Here is a 21,934-nt window from a genome sequence, read left to right as displayed (position 1 = left end):
AGTTGTTGGAATGTGGCACTAGTGAGGGGAATGCTGTGAGTAATTGGATTGAGAATGGGACTAAACGGGAGAGAATTGCCACTGATGGCTATGGGACGTCGGATCAGCCGATGAGTACCTTGGAAGGGTGGAAATACACACCCAAGAACTTGTTGATGTATCATCCGGCTGATAGAGGAGAGGCACCTTTGACTGAAGAGGAGAGAGCCCTGAGGCTAAAAGGGTTGACAAAGGAGATTAGCAGATCCAATACACGCTTCCATGCAAAAGAAATGGATGTTAACACATTGAAAGATGATGATAATGTTGCAGTACTTTACACACCTGTTGCTGGGGCTACCCCAGTTCCAATGTCCAGTAGAGACAGTGATAAGGTGAAGAAATATGATTTGGATGACTTGAGGAAGACTCCAAATAGATTTTATGTGGAGTCTGAGAAGAAGGCAGATAATGGTTATAATTTTGTCAAAACACCATCCCCTGTTCCAGGGGTGGATGAGTCACCATTCATAACCTGGGGAGAGATTGAGGGGACACCATTGAGGTTAGAGCCAGAGGACACACCAATCGATATCGGGGGTAGTTGGGATGGGCCACAGTTTAAGATCCCCATGCCACCTTCAAGAGATGTGAAGGCACATTCTTTGTCTAGGGAAGCTGCCAGAAAGCTCAGAGCGAGGTCAAAGATGTTTCAGAAACCACCATTGCCGTCACCAGTTAGAGGAGGAAGTGCAAGTCCCAGCACACGGCTTTCACCTGCCGCCCAGAAGTTTATGAGGAATGCGATTGCCAAATCTTCCCAATCTATTGATGAATCTCTAAGAGCAAGCTACCGTAGTGCAAGTCCTGGATTGAGTACTCCTAAAAGTGGTAGGAGTATGTCTAGATTGGGAAGAGATGGAAGCATGGGATCCAAATCACCTTCAGTTAGAGAAGGCTCCAATCCACCTTGGTAAACCTGTTTCTTTGTCTTCCAGTCTGGAGTTGGCTTTTTGTACTGTTATCAGAGAATCTTCTGACTGTATAATACTTGAGGGATTGAAATAGTTAACAAGATATGATAGTTTTCTAATGTATCCACATTCTATGTTCGTTGTTGGGGCTCTGGGTCTACTTTTTCTTCTGTTCTCATGTTCTAGTAAAATACTCATGTCTACATAATTATGCAACACAGTACTTAAATTACCAGAAAAGGGGGTTGGATGATTGCTGTCAAGTTATTGTTCCTGCATTACTAGATTTTACACAGTCATTATTGTCTTCATTTCATAATTACCTTGAGCTGCATCCCTAAAAGTTATTGTACATTCACTGGATATAATTTTACATGTTAATTAAGGGCCACTCAAATTGTCCCCAGCTGCTTAATGATAGAAGCTTTCAATTGTATTTGTCCTTTTGAGTCATAACTTAGTTCTTATATTTGATGATATAAAACTTGTTGGATGATAACATTTGATATGCCGTCTTATATTAAATATGCCAGTTTGTTATAGAAAACTTTCTTGCAGAAAGTTGTGTGCATATTTTTTGCGATATCTTTGGACCCACGTGTTTTCAAGTCCATTTTGCGTCACTGGTAAGTTTCTGCTTAACTAATACTGCTACTAAGTATGACAATCTGAGACTAAAGAATTTATTGGTGCTGTTAAAAAGGTTTACTATGCACACAGTTGAAATAACAGTCACGCTAATAATTTATCGATTGTATAATTTGTATCATGGGAGAAAGAAACGGGGAGTGTTTATTCATGAGCGGTATTTCAATCAATTTAGCTTTACATATTTATTTCCCTGATAACCAACTTGAATAGAGATATAAACCCCTGCTGATCTATAAAGAATCTGGATACACAGTAATTGGACTCCGGACTCTATGGACGCCATCAGACCATTCTAATTCAGCTGACACCATTTCCCCACTAATCTTCCCACTAATAATCACTTCAAACGACTTCCTTTCGTTTAACGTTCTAAATGTAAGGATGTCTGGTTTCACTGAGATATTGTAGTCGGGACTTATGCTGGTAGTCACCTTGTATGTTGAGTTTTTGAGTCCTACATTTGTGACTGTTCTTGTAAAATTTTCTGAAAAGGTTATAATGGTGCTACCACCTGTCATAATACGTTTAGCCATCGAAGGGTAGTTGAGATCTTTGGGCGTTATCTGCACTCCGGTGGGACAAGTGCTATTTATTCCAAGAATCTTCCTTAGTGTTGCAGTATCATATCCCAAACTGCAAAGCATATTGATGTAATCCTCGGTGAATGTCTCGTACACAAGCCCAGGATCGACAGCTTTTACTGGATCAATATGGCCGGCTCCATACGAAAATTCTGCTAGTGAATCCTTTGTCGGATCCATTCTCCAGGCTGCACATGCGCAAGAAACGTAATAATAAAATGTAGAAACTAATATTGAGTCCAGAAAAAGAAAAAGAAAGATTTGCCAGACTAACTAAAATTTACCAGTTGTCATAAGAGCTGATTTGATTGCAGAAGGTGACCAGTCGGGATGAAATGATTTTACATAAGCAGCTGCTCCAGCGACGTGTGGGCAAGACATTGAGGTTCCAGATATTATGCTATAGTTCACGGATCTCTTGTCTTGCGGCAAGTCTGACGGTGGAGCTATAGGTGAAAACGCTGCCAGTATTTCAATTCCAGGAGCTGTTACATCTGGCTGTATGTAAGAGTAGTGTTACAATGTGTTTGTTGAAATTACTATTTTCAAATGAAAGAAGTAAGAAAATGCAAACTGCAATCTACCTTCAAAATATCTGGAATAATGCCATTTGGCCCTTTTGAAGAGAAGTGCGCGACCAGAGGGGCATCGATGTTTTTTACAGATTCACTAGTCAGGATGTCGACTTTGGGGGTTCTGCAGTAAAGTTTCGGTTAATAAAGTATTTTCAGTAACTAAATTCAGCTAGACTTGAAACAAAATATTGATGTTACATCGTCGCGGCATAGTAGCTCTGGAGATCATTGAAGTCCTGATCCTTCAAACGGGAGGCTGGAAGAGGAACGATAAAGGAAATATTAACTGAAACTTGGGGAGGCAACGCATTGCTACTTGTAACCGCACCAACTGCTCCAGCACGAAAGGCGTTGTTCACTCCCGAATAGTTGTCACAGAGCAGAATCTTTCCCTTCACTAGACTGGGCTCCAAACAGAATGGAGCACATTGCCTGAAGTTCAATGACTAGTCTGTTGCGTTAGATTTATCTATTTATATGGGATGAAAAAGGGATTCAAAAGCTGAATTTACCTAGCAGAAACCTCACTGCAGGTTTTGGTGACATCTTTTCCATATACTACCGGAACACCAGTCCCTACCAAACTGAAGGAGTTGATCGCCTTGCCCTGTCATATGCGCATAGCAGTCAGAATATGACAGAACAATAATAAAACCGAATTCTAATTCTAAGACACTCACACTGAATACAGTTCCATTCCCAATAACAACTTTGGTGACGATCCCTCTGTCGGTACTGCTTGCAGCTACTGTGAAGATCCAAGGAACAATACTTGCAACTGTTTTCTTGTATCCGCTGTTCCCTGCGGATTGCAATACTAAAATGCCCTTTTGTAAAGCATGGAAGGCGCCAATCGCAACAGTATCATCTTCAAATTGTAACGGTGTCTGTGGTCCAAGGGAGATCGATAGGATATCAACTCCATCTGCTATAGCATCATCAAATGCAGCTAGAATATCCACTTCTCGGCATCCTTCACTGTAACATACTTTGTATGCTGCAATTCTTGCCGATGGGACCCCTCCTCTGGCAGTTCCTTTAGCAATCCCATAGAAACTAGCATCTTTCACATAGTTCCCTGCTGCTGTGGATGCTGTGTGAGTTCCATGGCCTTCACTATCTCTGGCAGAACCATCACTGGGCTGATCCTGATGCGAGTTATAGTAACGAGCCCCTATTAATTTGCTGGAAAACAAAAATACAACTTATTATTATATATATGTGCCAACTTGTACTTCTTTTTAGCATCTGTCATAAGAAGAAAGCTTATACTTGTTGCAAGTGAAATTTTTTCCGCCTTCACACACTCCTTTCCATTTCTTGGGAGGAGGGCCGAAGCCTTCATCGTTGAAACTTTCCGACTCAGGCCAAATTCCAGTATCAAGAACACCAATAATAATGTCACTCTCAACAGTGAGATTTCGATGAACATTTTCAGGCAATCCCATGAAATCCCAAGATCTTGTTGTTTGAGGTTGAAAGGTTCTGCTTGGGAAAATAGATACAACATCCTCATGACCTGATCAACACAAGTATCAGCTTACTTCCACATGTATATCTAAACAATCAGCACAAGAACATTAGCTTGAACATTTGAGACTAGCTTGAAGCAGCACGAAAATGTAAAATTTGCCTAAGCATTGAAGCAGATAGAAGCATACATACCGGCCAACTCTTGTTTCTCTTGAGCTGTGAGGTTGGCTGCAAATCCATTGAAACTCCTTGTATAACTCCTCACCATGGATTGATTCACAAACCTATATCTCACAAAGAACATGAATGATGATCATATATGTGCAATATTGGATTCCATGAGTAGGTATTTGTGTGTGTGAAGCACTTCATGATGTAAATATATATTACCTGCTGTCAACAACTTGTTGAAGCATGCGGGAATGGTGTGATGAAGGTGATTCATCAGTTTCAGCAAGTCCGCCCAAGTACACTATGTAAACCTACTTTTGAATAGAAAATCATCCTTGAGCTTTGCAGGGTACTATATATATGTGTCGGGGAAAATGCAAGCAATCCTTATGATATTGCAAATGAGCAAAATTATTTTCTTATGAAAAAACAAGTAGCAATTTACCCTCTTTGTGTTTTTTAAAATACAACAATTTACCTCCTTAGAGGTAAATTGCTTCATTTTATAAAGTACAACGGAATTTTTTCGTACAGAATAATCTGCTCATTTGCAATATCACGACTAAATTACTATTCACCGGTATGTATATGTACACACACTCAGAGGAAAAAGAGGTTAATTATAACTATATATTTCACCGTTTTAAGTATTGTAAAAAAAATGATGCATGAAGGATCTTGGAAAAGAAAGTAGGGACAGTAACTCATATGTTTTTTAATTGAAATTAATTTCGAAAACTACACCACCTAAAAAATTAAAAAGAAAAAAGGAAAAAAAGAAAATATCTCTCACATGAGAAAAATATAAAAAAAAGCAACTTCAAACTCCACGAGTAATCATCTCAACCACTTATAATAAACAAGAATTTATTGCAGATCTAATAATATATATATATATATATATTCATACCAAACTCGATGAAATTATTTAACAAGTATAAAAAATATTATTGAAAAAAATAATGAAAAAAATTTAAGCATATATACATTACATATCAATATGGTGGCACACCCATTCTTCATATCCTTTTTTCATAAATGGTTGATTAAAATTATTTCATTCTTATACTTGTCTTAAAATCTTGGCAAAACAACAAGAACATCATTATTAACATCTAATTATATATAATTAGTATATATAAAAATTAAGTACATAATTATTAACTTGCCTGCCTTTCTTCATCTGAAGTATGAGTAGGTACTGTCATCAGGAGAGCAATACATATAATTAGCAGCAAAATATAGGAATTCTTGGAACAATGATCATACCCCCCATCCATTCTCAGATGAATATTCCTCAACAAAAACATGCTCCAATTTTGTGATTTACACATGTTTTGATGTTAATTAGAATATATACAGATATATATATGTCTGTGTGTAATCTCATTTCAAGATTAATGTTTGCTAATTGTCATAATCTCCACTTTGAGAGATTCTGTAAATAAAGACTGCAAATGTTGCTTGTAGAATTCAATGATTATTAAAAGGCAGGTTTATAAGTCAATACAAACTTGTATGTTTCAGAATGCAAAATAACCGAATTTATACCATCCTGTTAGAAAAAAATAAAGAAAACATATAATTTCAGTCCTGTTTGTTAGAAAAGTGATAATTTGGTCTCATTCAAATTAAAATTTGTATTTGATTATGTAACTTTAACTCCATGATTGATATATAGGAATAAAGTAGGAATGGAACTGATATTCTCCATTCGTTTCTACATATGTGATTGGTATAAGGAAAGGAATTAATGATTTCATAGGAATCCCTATTCCGTCTGAATGTGTTTGGATAATTTTAAATTTAAAAAATTTCAAGTCTGTTCATACTAATTTTGAACTATATTTTGATAAATATGGATGGATTTTAATTTTTTTTTTTAAATGATGTCGTTTAAAATCTTTACTCCAAATACTTTTCTCAAATTCAAAAATCCACCAATCCATATACACCCTTAGGTACGAGATTAGTGATTCCATCCCAACATCATGGTATTACATATTTCTAACATGCGCGGAACGGATTTTTTTTCTTGATAAAATATTAACATCTTTATTAATATTAGTATAAGCATAAAATACTATATAATAGCATATATAGTACCATATATTGTTGTATTCTATATTTTGGACATGTGTGCTAAAGTATGTAAATAATAAGTACTTATTAAAATAATTTAGATATATGAACACATTCAATAATATATATTATAAATTTATAATTAATTTAAGATTTCAAAATAATATTTCTTATGTAATAAGATGTTGTTTAGTTTTTGTTTTTTTAATTTTTTTTAAGTTTATTTAAAAAACATATAATAACTGAGTAATTTGAAAAGTTTTGATTCAATTCAACTTTTGATTTCTTTAGTATACGTACCAAAACATTAGAATGATATACCAAAATTTTTCTATTTTTACTTTTATTTCATTTCTAAATTTATTGTCTTCCCCCATATTTATTCCTATACATCAACAGTGGCCTAAGAATTGTAGCAATTTTAATCAATTGGCCGAAAGATTTTGTCATTAGTCATGTCAACACCTAAATTGGAATTTTCGGCAAACTTAATGACATGATAGTCTAACATTTTTTTCTAAAGGAAATGACTTGGCAAAAAAGAAAATGACAACTTGGAAAAACTTGACATATCATCAAATGGTAATTTTCCTTTGGTCAAGTCATTTTCTTAAAAAATATATATATATTTTGGACTGTCACATCATCAAATTCACCAGAAGTTCTAATTTAAATGTCTACATGGCTAATGACGTCTCATTTTTTGATCAAATTGCCGCGCAAGAAATAAATTTGCTACAATTCTAAAAATTACAGGGCCAAATTTCAAATTCTAATTTAAACTGAACCAAAATCGCCACCTTTCCTAACTTACATAACCAAAATTGCATTTTTCTCAATAAAATAACAATTGAGTTGATGAATTATATAACACGAAATATTAATTTAACGTAAAATTTATGATTTGTCATCCATTTTTTTAAGGAAAAATTACACTCCCTTCCCCTTAAGGTTTGGGGTAATTACATGTAAACCCCCTATAGTTTGGGAATTACATCTAGCATCCTGACGTTTGCTTCCGTCTAACAAATAAGTCTCTCTATTAGTTGAAATTCACTAAATTTGCTGATATTAACAAAAAAACTGAATGAAAATTGATATTTACCCTCGATTAACTTATTACTGACTTATAGCAGGTCAAACAATTATTTTTGGACTAAATTACTCTTATAACAGTAGAGATATACCTCTTCATATGTATTAACGCGTGAAGACGTACGAGAATAATTTTGTCATGAAAAGATTTATTTGACCTGCAATAAATTAGCAATAAGTCAATTGAGAATAAATATAGATTTTTCTTGACTTTTTTTTTGTGAATATATGCAAGTTTGGTGAATTTTAACAAATGGAGAAACTTATTTGATAGACAAAAACAAACTTCAAGGATACTACCTTTTAATTTTCTAACCCATAGAGAGTCTGTGTCATTACACCAAACTTTAGAGGAGGAGAATGTAATTATCCTTCTCTTTAACAAAGAATGTTAATTATATATGTATACACAAGTATATATTTATTGTCATGATTACTTTTGAACCTTTCTACGAGAAACTATATATTAACTAATAAAATAAAATGAGTTCAATTTGAGACTAGTAAATTACATGCATGCAACAATAATTGTTTACCACAAGTTATTTGGCGACACAAACATGTACAACCTCATTCTTCCTAAACTTAGATGAACTTCTGGAGCTGTAATTACAAGACACGATTAATTCGTTAATTCTTACAACCGATTTTCCTTTTTTCCGCAGGTTATCTTACCTATTTACCCAACTTCCTCTCAATTCTATATATATACCATTGTCCTCCATCTTCCCAAGACTCCAACTTCTTGTGATAATATTTACCAAAATTTCCAGAAAAAGAAACTATCTCCAACATTGGCGTTTTCCGGGTAAAGGAATCACTGCCCAAATGTTCAGCCGAATCGGGTTTTTTAAGGTGAAAAACATTAAAAAATCGAAATAAAAAACAATTATAGCATGGCGATGGCATTGAGTAATCACAAGTTCTCCATTCTCGTCCTCATCATCATCCTATCATTTGTCCTATTGTTGCCAAAATCTGGTGCTGCGATTGCCAAGTACGATGAGTATTTGAAGAAAAGGGCTCAGGCATCCTTGGAGGAGTCCCGCAAGGCCTTTAACCCCAACCCTGAGGAACTGGCTGATGACTTGAATGATCAAGTTAGCGAGTACGTTGAGATTTATTTCTCAAATTTATGTTTTCTTGCAAAATTATTAATTTTGTTTAAGCTCAATCACAATCACGTAACATCGTTTCATTTATGTAATTTTGAACTGAGACTTGTCCTAAGTTCGTGTCATTTAATGTTAATGCTTGTGTATATATATATGTACATAGGACCTTGACACGTGAGGGTGGAAAGAGGAACCTCAGGCAAGGCGGCTGCAAAGCTACAAACCCAATTGACCGCTGCTGGCGTTGCGACCCCAATTGGGATAAAAATAGAAAACAGCTGGCGGAATGCGCCCGTGGCTTCGGCCACCGTGCAACCGGCGGCAAGAGTGGAAGATACTATGTTGTCACGGATCCATCTGATAACGACATGGACAAGCCAAAGCCTGGAACCCTCCGCCACGCCGTCATCCAGCCACAACCGCTGTGGATCATATTTGGCCGCAATATGGTCATCACGCTCAAAGAGGAGCTGATTTTTGCGAGCGACAAGACGGTCGATGGCCGAGGAGCAGAGGTCCACATTGCCTATGGCGCAGGCATCACACTCCAGTTTGTCCATAATGTGATAATTCACAACATATGGATTCATGATATTGTCCCGGAGCCTGGTGGAATGATTAGGGACGCTGTCGATCACATTGGTCTACGTACGCAGAGCGATGGAGATGGTATCTCTGTGTTTGGCTCCAACAACATATGGATCGACCATGTTTCCCTGTCCAAAGGCACTGACGGGCTCATTGATGTTATCGAGGGTTCCACAGCTGTTACCATCTCCAACTGTAAATTCAACAACCACAACGATGTAAGTCCAACCATCACCTTAATTTTCTCAAGTTATATACTTAATTACTACTTCTGTTTTGTTCAAATCACAATTTATAACAAAAAAAGAAAAAAAAAAAAGATAATGATTATAATACATCACAAGTTAATCAAGAACCAGATCGCATGCCCCCTCTAGTTGAGATTTTTTTTAGGCATTCTGTTCATTTCATGACCCCCTGAATTCACCTTATGTTTGATTTTCCTGAGGCGAAAAGCAAGTTTTATTGGAGTGTTTCTGCTTTACCTTCTCGTCTAATTTCTCTGGTGGATTAGGTGATGCTCTTGGGTGCGCATGATGGTTCCAACAAAGATTCAATAATGCAAGTCACTGTTGCATTCAACCAGTTTGGGGAAGGTTTGATCCAGAGGATGCCGAGGTGCCGACTGGGTTTTGTGCATGTTATCAACAATGACTACGACTCTTGGGGATTGTATGCCATCGGCGGTAGCGCACATTCCACCATTATCAGCCAGGGTAATCGTTTCAAAGCTTCAAATAACCCAGACACTAAACAGGTAAAAAAAACGTCGCTTTTACGTACGTTTGTACGTGTATGATATATGAGCAATATGCAACTCTGTTCTCTTTGCATCAATAGTCTCTGAAAATTCATTTTGTTATATACGTATGCAGGTGACGAGGAGAGCCTACGCTAGCGAGAGCGAGTGGAAGAAATGGCAATGGAGGTCTGAGGGTGACATGTTCTTGAATGGAGCCTACTTCGTCGAGTCAGGGCCACCAATCAAACACACAAAGCTTCCATTGAGAAAGAAAAACTCAATCAAGTTCAGACCCGGATCGTTTGCAGGAAGACTCACACGCTATGCTGGTGCGCGCATGTGCTTTCCAGGCAAACTATGTTAACCAATTCCTTAAAATTGTGTCACTGCAGTTTCCCGTCCCCGCCCGCCAGATGAGTAGATGGATAGAGGCGCTTATTTGCTCCACTATATGTGTATATAGTTGTAAATTTACTTATGGAGGTATAGATGCCACCAGAAAAAGTGCACGAAAAGGTTTCGTATTCTTTGTTCACAAAAAATGTATACTTTTATTTTTAGATTAATTACTGAAATTAAAGTATTTTTGTTGTCTTCTTTTAGATCTCTCTTTAACTCTGTTCACAGATTCTGATATTGTAGGCCTTTTCTTGTATGTTCTATTTGAATTCATTGAAGGACTTATTACTACATTTCTTCCAAAACTGCTCCATTCCTAGGGCCTTGATAATCCATTTGTTCCTGCAGAAAAATCACAAAAAATGACCATTTTTTTCTCAAGAATGTATTCCCAGAAAATTCTTCAGGAATACTTCCTTGAAACATACATTAGATAAATTAAATTATATACTGTAATAAGATTTAAAAAATTGGAAACTAGGAAAACAGAAAAATAAATTAAGATACTTTGAAGAACTTAGACTTTTTGGGTGAATGGGATTCTTGCAACCTCCCTTGTTGTGGCCTATTTCGAGGCATTTGCTGCAAGTATGGTCAACCACTTACGGGTTGATATGATGTTGATTGAAGCTCATCAGGACTTTTTCTCCTTAGCTTCTTGGGTCTACCTCTCTTCTTCCCCATCATACGGGGTGGTTTGAAGGGTTCAAAACTTGTGGTTATGTAATCTTTTACACCGGGTACAACATGAATTATCTCAGCATGCACCCTCAATTATGTTGATTTGGTGTAACAATCACCAACGTAATCTTCAATATTTGATCTTTTTGACCCAATTGCCATGCACGGCAACATGGCAAGTCTGTTAACTGGAACATGCACTTTCTCCAAATCAACCATAAACTTATTTACAAAATGGTCTACTTCAAATTCAGAACCCCCACACCACCTAGTTAAACGATGCCTAGCTTGTGAATGTTGCTTGTTTATCTTTTTTTCTTTTCTTATTAACACGTTTGGGCAAATTGACCTGAATAATTTTCCATACCATTCCTTTTTTCTTGCAGCCTAGACATCAACTTGGTTCTAATCCATTCAAACATGGTAATGATTGGCTTATCTATTGCCTCAAGGATGTAGTTGTTAAAACTTTCACATAAATTGTTTCCTAGAATATCACATTTGCGACGCATAGGAAAAAATGACCTTGCCCGATGTTCAGGACTGGTTTTTTTAACCAGTTAAATGCAGTCTCAACATCATCCATGATATTAGGATCATATTCTTCAATTTTCTTCATGTATTTCTCAAAATCTTTCCTGTTAGCAGTTGAAGTTGCTTTCCAGAAGTGTTCTTTTAACTCTTTCGATTTGAATTTATGCTTAAAATTTTGATACATGTGCTAATGTAGAACCAAATTTTTGAAAGCTTCAATTAACCCTTTTTGTCTGTCAGAAATGAAACTCCATTTACTAGTGCCGAAACCCCTATATCATCAAGTAATTCACCCACAAACCATGACCATGTTTCCCTATTTTCAAATTGCACGTCATTGCAATTGGAAACATATTGTCATTTTCATCCCTCCCAACAGTCACAAGTACTTGACCCCATAACAAGTTTTGAGAAAACAACCATCTAACCTTATGATTGGTCTACAACCCTCCAAAAATCCTTTTCCAAGGCCCACAGACTGAAATACAATTTGTCAGAAATTGGAGGATCAGAATTTTTAAGTTTTCTAGGAATTATCTTATGGCCATGACTGAAGTTTCTTACAGTTTCACAATAATCCCACAGCATTTCATATTGTTTTGCATCCTCCCCCCTAATCTGCTTCAAGTCTTTTTTCTTAATTCTCATCACGTTGAATATACTAAGATCTACATTACATTTTCTTAGAATTATGTTTTTCAATTGTTGGATTGAATTTGTAGGATGAACTCTGATCGATTTTTCAATTCCTTTTGCCAAGTATGATGCATTGGCAAGTCTATTATCATAAGTTCTTGCACATGTATAATTGCCTTTTATTGTTTTTATTTGAAAAGTAGATCCCCCCATTATTAGTGATGCATGAATCCTCCATTCGCACGACACTACTTTACATTTGGTAGTCACCCTTTTGGCCTCATTTCTGGTAAATTCAATATCATAGCAATTTCTTATGCACGAATCCCTTCCTATACTCTGCAACATCTTTGAATTTCATTCCAACAGCTAAATTTAAATCTTTCATTGTTGTGGACTCTTTATACACAAAATGTTTATCAACTGAATCATCATCACTACCTGGCAAACTAGCAAAAAATTCCTCAACCCCATTATCACTAGTCCAATCCCCATCCCCAATTTCAGGTATCTGTTCAGTCATTACAGTTTTCTTCTTATCTTTCATCACTCTTTTCATTTTCTTTATTAAATCCCTTTTGTTTGGAAAAGATGTTATCATCACTTTCAGCCTCAATATCTTCTAACACGACTGTCTCACTATCAGTTTCAAAATTTGACTGTACATATTCCTCATCAGATTATTCATCAAACTCTGATGAGAACCCATTCAAAAATCTTTCATATAATTTTCTCTTACATTTGTCCCTCTCTAGATTTTCATTCATTTTGTGCACATTTTCAGTAATTTTTTTAAATATATAACTATCCTTCCTAGTCGCAAAATTAGCCACAACCGTGGAGATATAACAACTATATTTTGTCCAAAAATCATCGCGTACTAATGACTTGTAATGGATAAATTTTTAAGTAGCAAATTTATCACAGATGTTGTATATGGCAATCACCCTCTCATTTGTACTTTTGCACTTATATTATGAAATTCTTTTTATAAATTAATCATGTTTTATTAGTTCTTGTATATTACATCCCATTTTAATTCGAACATTGATTTGAATCAACATCGTGTACTAGTGAATCAGTTGAGAAAATAATTATACAGTCTTTAGACGGTTAGGTAAAAATTACTATTCTAACTTTATTGATTTTTTTTATTATAAGAAAATATATATAAAGAAAAGTTGAGGGTGAGTAAAGTAAATAATTCATAAAGCATCTTAGTCCATAAAAATATTTTAAAACATTCTAAAGAAATATATAGAATTTATAATTTACAATTTAAAAGGACGTTTTGGACAGTTCAGCATAAAAAAAAATGGATAAAAACTTAACAAAAGCTAATAGAATTGGGTTGTCGTCAGACGGACTTTAAAATTGGAAAGGAATTTATAAATATTCAAATAACAAAAAAAATATTTGTAATTACATCAAACTTCATGGGAAGTGGCTGTAATTTACCCTAACTAATAATACTTACAAGTAATCATCCAGAAACTCGTAAATTGCGTATAATAATAACTTACCACAAATAAAGGAATTAGGTAAAAGTTGGTTAGAGATGCATAACATTCCTCCTAAACATAGATGAATTGGGACCCTAATTAGCCTCAAGTTATTATACAACATAAGCTAAAATTCATAGAGTCTTCAACTCTTACAAACGGCTCTCCATTTTTCCCGCATGTATTGTCAACCTCTTTTACCTGTCTCCTCTCTAATATGTATATGTATCTCTTCATCCTTCATGTCTTCCCAACTGATTTCAATATTCATATATGTCTTAATTACCAAGACTAGCTATATATCTCCAAAACATCTTCTGGGAGGAGAAGAAAAAACACGAATCACTGGCCAAATTACCAGTGATTCGTGTTCTTTAAGGTGAGAACAAGTACAAAACAATTGAGCAACATGACGACGGCGTTCACGAATCACAAGTTGTCGGTTCCCCTCATCCTCGGCGTCCTATCACTTGTTTTGTTACTACCAGAATCTCGTGCAGCCATTGCAAAGTACGATGAGTATTTACAGAAGAAGGCTGAGGTAGCCTCTGAGGAGGCCCTCAAGGCTTTTGATCCCAACCCTGAAAAACTAGCTGACGACCTCAACTATCAAGTTAGCGAGTAAGTCGAGATTTATTTTCCAAATTTTTATATATATTTTAAAGTTTTGATTGTGTTTAAATCTAACCAATCACATACATTTTAATGTCCTTATTTGTTCATGGATGATCATTGGATCTTATTTGGTCATGTAAGAAGAAGATATGATAATTTAGCATGTGATTAGAACGGTCCATGAGCTCAAAATAATTTGTATCTCTAATTTAATAAGTATTAAGTCAATTTATATGTATTTTTGAACAAAGTTAAAAGTTATAGATTCTTGAAAATAATATTATTTAACTATTTAAATATAGAATATAATATTATTAACAAAATTAGTTTTATACATATTTATATGTGGATTTTTTTGGTAGAAAACTAAAAAAGTATCAAATGTGTTTGTTATTTCGATATTTATTGAAAGCATGCAAAAAATATTTATCTATTTTATATACTTATTTTAATTTGTAAGAGTGTTATATTATAAAATGAGTAAATCTATCCATATATACCCCAAATATCAATTTTGATTTTGACGTGATAGATGTAAGTAGCACTCTATAAATCGGGCAAAATACTTTTTTATCCTGTGTATAAAATAAGGGTAAAATTTATTTTGGTATCATATATAGCAAGTGTCACTTTTAGTGCCATAAAATTCATAATCACGTATTTTTAGCTCCAAACAACCATGTGCGTTGTGGTTTTAGAACTAAAAAGGTGTTGTAATTTTAAGACTAAAAAGGCCCAAATCACATTTTTTGGACTAAAAATGTCACCTGTTATAATTATGGTACCAAAAAAAACCTACTCTTATTTTATTGGACTAAAAAAATATTTTTGCCACTGTAAATCATTTCTCTCACCTTTTTTTTTCTTGGTTTACAAAATGCAATGTCACCTCTTTCTCTCTTTCATTTTCATGTTCCAAGTTTGTATAAGACACCAATCTTCTTCTATTGCACTTTCGTGTCAGTGTCATATATATTGATATGTATTTTTTTAAAAGAATTAAAGGCAATTTTAGTCCTCTAATTATACTCATTTCTTATTTTAGTCCGTTAATTTTTTAGGGCTGCACGCAAAATGGTCCTCTAGCTTTTTGAACCTTTCAGCGACGATAATCGTCGCCTAGAGAAGAAAAGAGCGTAGTCGTTGCCCCTAGGCAACAACAACGCCCATTTTTTCTTGGCAACAACAGGGGCTACACCGTCACTATTGAGGCGGCGGTTGGCCGTCGCCGTCCTATATGTAATGTATATATATAATTATATATAATTGTGCATATATATAAAAAATTTCTACTATGATTTGGCAATTAATACCAAGTCATATTTTACTTTTTTTTAATTAAATTCATGCAATTGCCACATATCATGTATAATTAACCAATAGAATTATTATTCCTAATTTAAAATGCCACATCACATCCAGGTGGCTTTTTCTGCAATTGTAGAGAAATTTCATCGAAAGGAGGACCAAAATTGAGCAATTAAAAAAACTAGAGAACTATTTTGCAATCCTAGAAATTAAAGGACTAAAATAAAAAATGGTTATAATTAAAAGCCCAAACTGCCTTTAATTTTTTTTAAAATTATAATAAATAACTAAACTAGATATAAATTAACAATGACATCAAATGTGTGATAAAAGATGTTTTACTAACGTCATGCAAATATAGGACTGAAGATGACTTCAAAGCCACAAATCCCATTGACCGATGTTGGCGCTGCGACCGCAACTGGGCTCAAAATAGACAAAAGCTCGCGGATTGTGCCCGTGGCTTTGGCCACCGTGCCACCGGCGGCAAAGGCGGAAGATACTACGTTGTGACTGATCCATCGGATGATGACATGGACAAGCCAAAGCCCGGAACCCTTCGCCACGCAGCCATCCAGAAAGAGCCACTATGGATCATATTCGCCAACCACATGGTTATCAAGCTGAAAGAGGAGCTGCTTTTTGCGAGCAACAAGACCCTCGATGGCCGAGGAGCAAAAGTCCACATTGCCTATGGCGCAGGCATCACACTCCAATTTGTCCATAATGTTATAATTCACAACATACGAATTCATGATATTCATCCAGCGCCTGGTGGAATGATTAGAGACGCTGTCGACCACATCGGTCTACGTACCCGGAGCGATGGAGATGGTATCTCTGTGTTTAACTCCAACAACATATGGATCGACCATGTTTCCCTATCCAAAGGCACTGACGGGCTCATTGATGTTATCGAGGGTTCCACAGCTATTACCATCTCCAACTGCAAATTCAACCACCACAACGATGTAAGTCGACTCATCACCTTAATTTTCTTCAAGTTATATAATTAGCACTTCTCTGATGACTCCAAAATCCACCATGTATTTGATTTTCCTGAGGCAAAAGCAAGATTTATTGGAGGGTTTCTCCTTTTACCTTATCTTGTTTCTCTGGTGGATCAGGTGATGCTATTGGGTGCACATGATAGTACGGCTAAAGATTCAATAATGCAAATCACTGTTGCATTCAACCGCTTCGGGAAAGGTTTGATCCAAAGGATGCCGAGGATCCGATGGGGTTTCGTTCATGTCATCAACAATGACTACTCCCACTGGGAAATGTATGCCATCGGCGGTAGCGCACACCCCACCATTATCAGCCAGGGTAATCGATTCAAAGCTGCAAATAACCAACACACTAAGGAGGTATGAAAATAAATAAGTACTTAACCTTTCTGCTTAATGGGAAGATACACAAATTGCATGAAAATTTTCTAAAAGCACATTTTGTAATAGGTGACGAAGAGGATGTTTGCTGAGAAGAGCGAGTGGGAGAAATGGCAGTGGAGGTCTGAGGGTGACAAGTTCACGAATGGAGCCTACTTTGTTGAGTCAGGGCCAGCAATCAGACGCACAAACCTTCCATTGACAGAGAAGAGCTTGATCAAGTTCAAACCTGGCTCGTTCGCAGGAAGACTCACTCGCTATGCTGGTGCACTCAAGTGCCGTGAAGGCAAACTATGTTAATCAATTCCTTGAAACTGTTCTCATTCTCCATCCCCAACCCTTGTCGCAGATGTTTAGATGGATATAAGTTTATCATGTGTCGAATCTTGTTTTGTTTTTTCATTTTTTTTTTTTATTTTTCTTGATGGATTTGGAGACGAAGATGCCTGGAGATAAAGATCAAGGAAAATGCTTCATATCCTCATGATGAACTTTGTGGTGACAAGCTTATTTGCTTCTTAACGTACCTATATAGTCATAATTTTGTGGGTAAATGTTTTTCATTTAATCATACTGAGCTTGAAAGTTGTTTTGCCTTGTCGAGTAGTCTATCTTTTCCCCCTACAAATTACTTGTAAAGATTTTTGGTAATGAAGAAGTAAGCTCTTTACAGTGGAAAAAGTTCTTTATATGTCTTCAACTGAAATAGACCGTTCCAATAAATCTTCAAGAAGTGTTTCCCTTATATTTAAATTTTTTTCATTTTCTCATAGGAATGATACAGAAACAAGTTCTTGTCCCTGCTGAATACAATACAGAAAATCTCTGTAGAGCAGTGAAATGGAACTAATGACTATTAAAATACAACACTAGCTAGTTGGTTGGCTTTGACCAAGTTATTTTATTTGTTTAATTAGTTGCATTTCTCATTTGGTTTGTTGCTTTTGCTCTACTATTTAGGAGATGTGGGTTAGTTGCTTCTTTTTGGTGGCAATGTGAAGCATTTTACCATTGTTATTTTGCCTATATAAAAGGCTTTAGTGTCAGTCAATTAAATCACTCCTTGGTAAGCATTTCTCTGTCTTCAATTTAATAGCAATCTTTGAAGTCATTTTGCTTTTGTCTATTAATATTTTGTTGTTTTAATCATTCGCATGAGTAGCATTTTATTGTGAAACCAAGTTGTGTGCGAGTTTTTCTTTCAACAATCTGGTATCAGACCCAAGTTTGTCAAGTTCGTGGACATTCGGTGAATAACATTGCATCAATGGGCGATCTTCAAGTCATCGGTGGGATCAAGAAAATCAACAACAACTACAATTCATATTCGTGCTCCCTTTAGCATGATAGGTTATATCTTAATTCTGGTTGAAGACTCAGTAAATGCTTAATTTCAATGGGTTGAATATCTAATTTATATTTTCTACTTTTATTCATATTGATATTTGTGTTGTTTTCTGTATTTTTATAACAAATAATCTGATTTATGAATGATAGGTACTATTGTTCATTGTCAAGAATAATTGTCTAGCCAATTGAATTTGAAAATTCGTAATTGTTTGTTTAATTCAATGATTAGTGGTAACACAACATAATTGATTGTGTAGAAGTTTTCGATTATATTATGGAAAATGCACAATTTAACTTAAATAAATCCTCGTAGAAATTTATTGGTTAGACTGGGCCTTTCTAGTTCTTAATGTTGTATCTAAGTTAAATTTTAAGAACGTCCCCAAGGTTTGTTTACTGATTAGGGATTTAGTCGACGGACGTTTCTTGACTATCGTAAAAAAATGTGAGGTCGTTAGTTCGTACCAATGGCCATAACCCACTTATCTATCATGAATGGTTGTCATCTTTGTATCTATGATCAACCGTAAAATTAAGCATAATCTTGTCTTTACCTATTATATTCTTCTCATATTTACTCTTTGAAATACTCTTTTTTTCTCTTTAATTTTAGATCTAGATTTTTAATCAAAATTCCCCTTATCTTTATTTTATTTCTACTTTTGAAGGAATTAATTTAAAATCAATCCTGTTCATCACTTTCACAATTTTTGAATAGGATAGTATTTTTTGTGGTCAAGCAAGCTTCCATTGGAGGGATGAAGTACATAGTGACTTTCATTGATGATTTCTCGAGGTAGTGTGGATTTATTTTATGAAGAATAAATCTGAAACTCTTACGAAATTCAAAGAGTTGAAGAAGTCAGCAGAGATTGACAGAGGTGTTCGTGTCTACGAACTGAGAATGGAGGATAATACACCTCAAATGAGTTTTCAGATTTCATTCTGGAGGCCAAAATATGCCAGCAGTTCACGTGTGCCAACACTCCACAATAAAACGGCGTGTCCCAAAGGAAAACAAGCACCTTGCAGAAATATGCCAAAGTATGCTTCACAAACGTTCCTGGACAATTTTGGGCAAAAGCAATGAAGACGACAACGTTTGTGATCAATAGACTTTGATGAGTATCCAAATATCGCACCTACAAAAGGACCAAAACGCCCCTCATTAAGGGCATTATAGTCATTTCGTGATCAGGATCCGCATACGTTGTAGCAGGCGGGTCGCAGTTGACCCGACCCGGATCGCATACACCGACCGAAGACCCGGACAGGGACCACCGTTCGATCAGAACGTGCACCGACGAGATGAGGCCACGTGGCCCAGTACTTGATGTACAACTGTGTTCTATAAATAGACCCCGACGCACCATAAATGAGGTAACTGATACGTATTAATTGATACCGAATTTCTAGATCGAACCTATTTCTCTCGATCAACCTAACTTGAGCGTCGGAGGTCATTGTCGGGGACGTGCCCGACGAGCTCACAGTTCGTGTTTTTATTTCAGGGAACCCAAAATCTGGTCTTGGACGAATTGGCATTCTGTGTGGAGATCGAATCTTGAGATCACATTATTCGACCCGGATCAGTTGGCGCCGTTTGTGGGAACATCTGAGAATTCCTTAGCATAATGGAAGGTTCATCGAGGAGAAACGCCGGGGAAGAAGAAACACCAAGAAAAGGAGCGGGAGCGACCATCCAACTAACTCCTGATGAGTTGTAGAAGATGATAGAGGAAGCTAGCCGGAAAGCAATCGTGGAATACGAAAGAAGGACCGCGACCCCGCTGGTCAAAGAAACGGCAAGGAGGCAGTTATTCGAGAATGTGGAGCCGCTGAGAGAGTCGAGAGTGCAAGGCGAACGTGAGCATCGCAGTAAACAACCAGCGTCATCCGACGCCGGCTCCAGCAGCCACAGTCGTGCGAAGAGAAGAGAACCAGTAATCTCGCGGGCGGAAGTAGAAAGCGTAGGGAAGCAGATAGAGAACCTCAACAGATAGATAGACGAACTCAAAAAGCGAGGGGAAATAGTCGCCCACAACAAAAATTCACCCTTCTGCAATGACATCCTGGTCCAAGTGGTAGAGCCAAGATTCCGAGTACCCGACTTGCCAAGGTATGATGGAACTAAGGATCCCTACGAACATGTAGCAGCCTTCGACATGGTGATGAACTTATACGGACAGCCAAGCCCGATCATGGCCAAATTGTTCGCGACCACATTGACGGGAAAAGCGCAAGAATGGTTCACCAACTTGCCTCGGGGGAGCATTGATTCGCATGAACAAATGATCCAAAAATTCTCCTTCCACTTTGCGAGCCGGAGGAAACAAAAGAGGTCTGCCACCCACTTATTTACTATACGGCAGAGAGAGGACGAGACATTGAAGAGCTTCGTGGGGAGATTTAACAACGAAATGATAGAGATCTAGGATCTACGCATAGATATGATGGTCAGTATCCTGATTCATGGCTTGAAAAAAGGTCCATTCGCGTCTGCACTTGCACGCGACCCGCCAAGAGATGCCGAGCAACTTATGGCTCTAGCCCAGAAATATATCGATGAGGAGGAGATGAATGCGATGAAGGACTACGAGAGGAAGGAGCGTGAACAGATGTACAAAAGAACTAACGAGGCGAGAGAGGCCGGGGGGAGTAGGCAAAAGCAAGAAAAACAAAGGGAACCCAAGTACATTCCCAAATATCACAACTACACCCCACTGCCAATGTCACGGGAAAAGGTGTTGATGATGGTCGAGAATACGAATGTTCTCAAATGGCCGAGGCACACCAGGTATACCCCCTCCAAAAAATTCTCTAACAAATACTGCAGGTTTCACCGGGAAAGGGGGCACAACACGGAAGAATGCTTCCAATTAAAAGATGAAATTGAGAGGTTAATGAGACAGGGGTACTTTAGAGATCGAGTCCCTCACAATTGCAAAGCGGGCAGGGAAGAGCCCAGGAGAAGCAGGTCGAGGAGCCGAGACCGGAACCCGGGACCTTCGAAGTCGACACACGCCCCAACCACCGGAAATAATGCGCCAACTAAAGGAGTAATCTACACGATTGCAGGGGGTTCTAGCTCGAATAGCTCGAACAGAGATAGGAAGAGATGCGCCCGGACTATGAATTCAAGCCGAGGAAAAGAGTTCGTGCTGAAGGTGGAAGAAGAGGAAGCCATTTCCTTCAACAGCTCTGATAAACCACAAGAGACTGGTGAGATGAACGACCCAATCGTCATCAGGCTCGACATAGCGAATTTCACAGTTCACAAGGTCTTGGTGGATAGTGGGAGTTCTGCAGATATCATCTTCAAAAGTGTGACCGACAAAATGGGCTTACAAAATCTTCGGTTAGAGCCGGTCAAAACACCGCTAGTCGGATTCGGCGGAAGTGAAGTGACGTCTTTAGGAATGATCGAGTTGCCAGTGTCCATAGGAGACGAACCCAAACGGAGGACTACAATGGTAAAATTCTTGGTAGTGG

At 36.9% G+C, this 21,934-nt stretch overlaps 4 protein-coding genes and 1 pseudogene across 4 annotated transcripts; 4 read left to right on the top strand and 1 right to left on the bottom strand.

Annotated features, from left to right (window-relative positions):
• LOC105168139 overlaps window positions 1-1,087 on the top strand; it is a 1,841-nt pseudogene extending 754 nt beyond the window's left edge.
• LOC105168138 (subtilisin-like protease SBT4.3) lies at window positions 1,710-5,728 on the bottom strand. Its single transcript, XM_011088088.2, has 10 exons — window positions 5,574-5,728; window positions 4,624-4,715; window positions 4,426-4,517; window positions 4,033-4,279; window positions 3,441-3,945; window positions 3,273-3,367; window positions 2,959-3,192; window positions 2,770-2,881; window positions 2,470-2,683; window positions 1,710-2,373 (listed from the first exon to the last, which is right to left on the bottom strand). Exons 1-10 carry the CDS (start codon window positions 5,712-5,714, stop codon window positions 1,835-1,837), a joined length of 2,271 nt encoding a protein of 756 aa, XP_011086390.1. The 5' UTR covers window positions 5,715-5,728; the 3' UTR covers window positions 1,710-1,834.
• On the top strand, window positions 8,311-10,628 carry LOC105168137 (pectate lyase). Its single transcript, XM_011088087.2, has 4 exons — window positions 8,311-8,689; window positions 8,860-9,502; window positions 9,799-10,041; window positions 10,160-10,628. Exons 1-4 carry the CDS (start codon window positions 8,478-8,480, stop codon window positions 10,388-10,390), a joined length of 1,329 nt encoding a protein of 442 aa, XP_011086389.1. The 5' UTR covers window positions 8,311-8,477; the 3' UTR covers window positions 10,391-10,628.
• LOC110012394 (probable pectate lyase 6) lies at window positions 14,022-15,574 on the top strand. The gene is made up of 2 exons (XM_020695744.1): window positions 14,022-14,399; window positions 15,455-15,574. The coding sequence occupies exons 1-2, from the start codon at window positions 14,188-14,190 to the stop codon at window positions 15,477-15,479; spliced, it is 237 nt and encodes a 78-aa protein (XP_020551403.1). The 5' UTR covers window positions 14,022-14,187; the 3' UTR covers window positions 15,480-15,574.
• Window positions 15,688-17,783, top strand: LOC105168631 (pectate lyase). Its single transcript, XM_020696028.1, has 4 exons — window positions 15,688-15,695; window positions 16,063-16,672; window positions 16,829-17,071; window positions 17,162-17,783. Exons 1-4 carry the CDS (start codon window positions 15,688-15,690, stop codon window positions 17,390-17,392), a joined length of 1,092 nt encoding a protein of 363 aa, XP_020551687.1. The 3' UTR covers window positions 17,393-17,783.

The sequence above is a fragment of the Sesamum indicum genome, linkage group LG8 (genome assembly GCF_000512975.1).
Source record: "Sesamum indicum cultivar Zhongzhi No. 13 linkage group LG8, S_indicum_v1.0, whole genome shotgun sequence".
Taxonomy (NCBI): Eukaryota; Viridiplantae; Streptophyta; class Magnoliopsida; order Lamiales; family Pedaliaceae; genus Sesamum; species Sesamum indicum.
The sequence above is the reverse complement of the archived record's forward strand: the minus strand, read 5'-3'. Positions and strand labels throughout refer to the sequence as shown.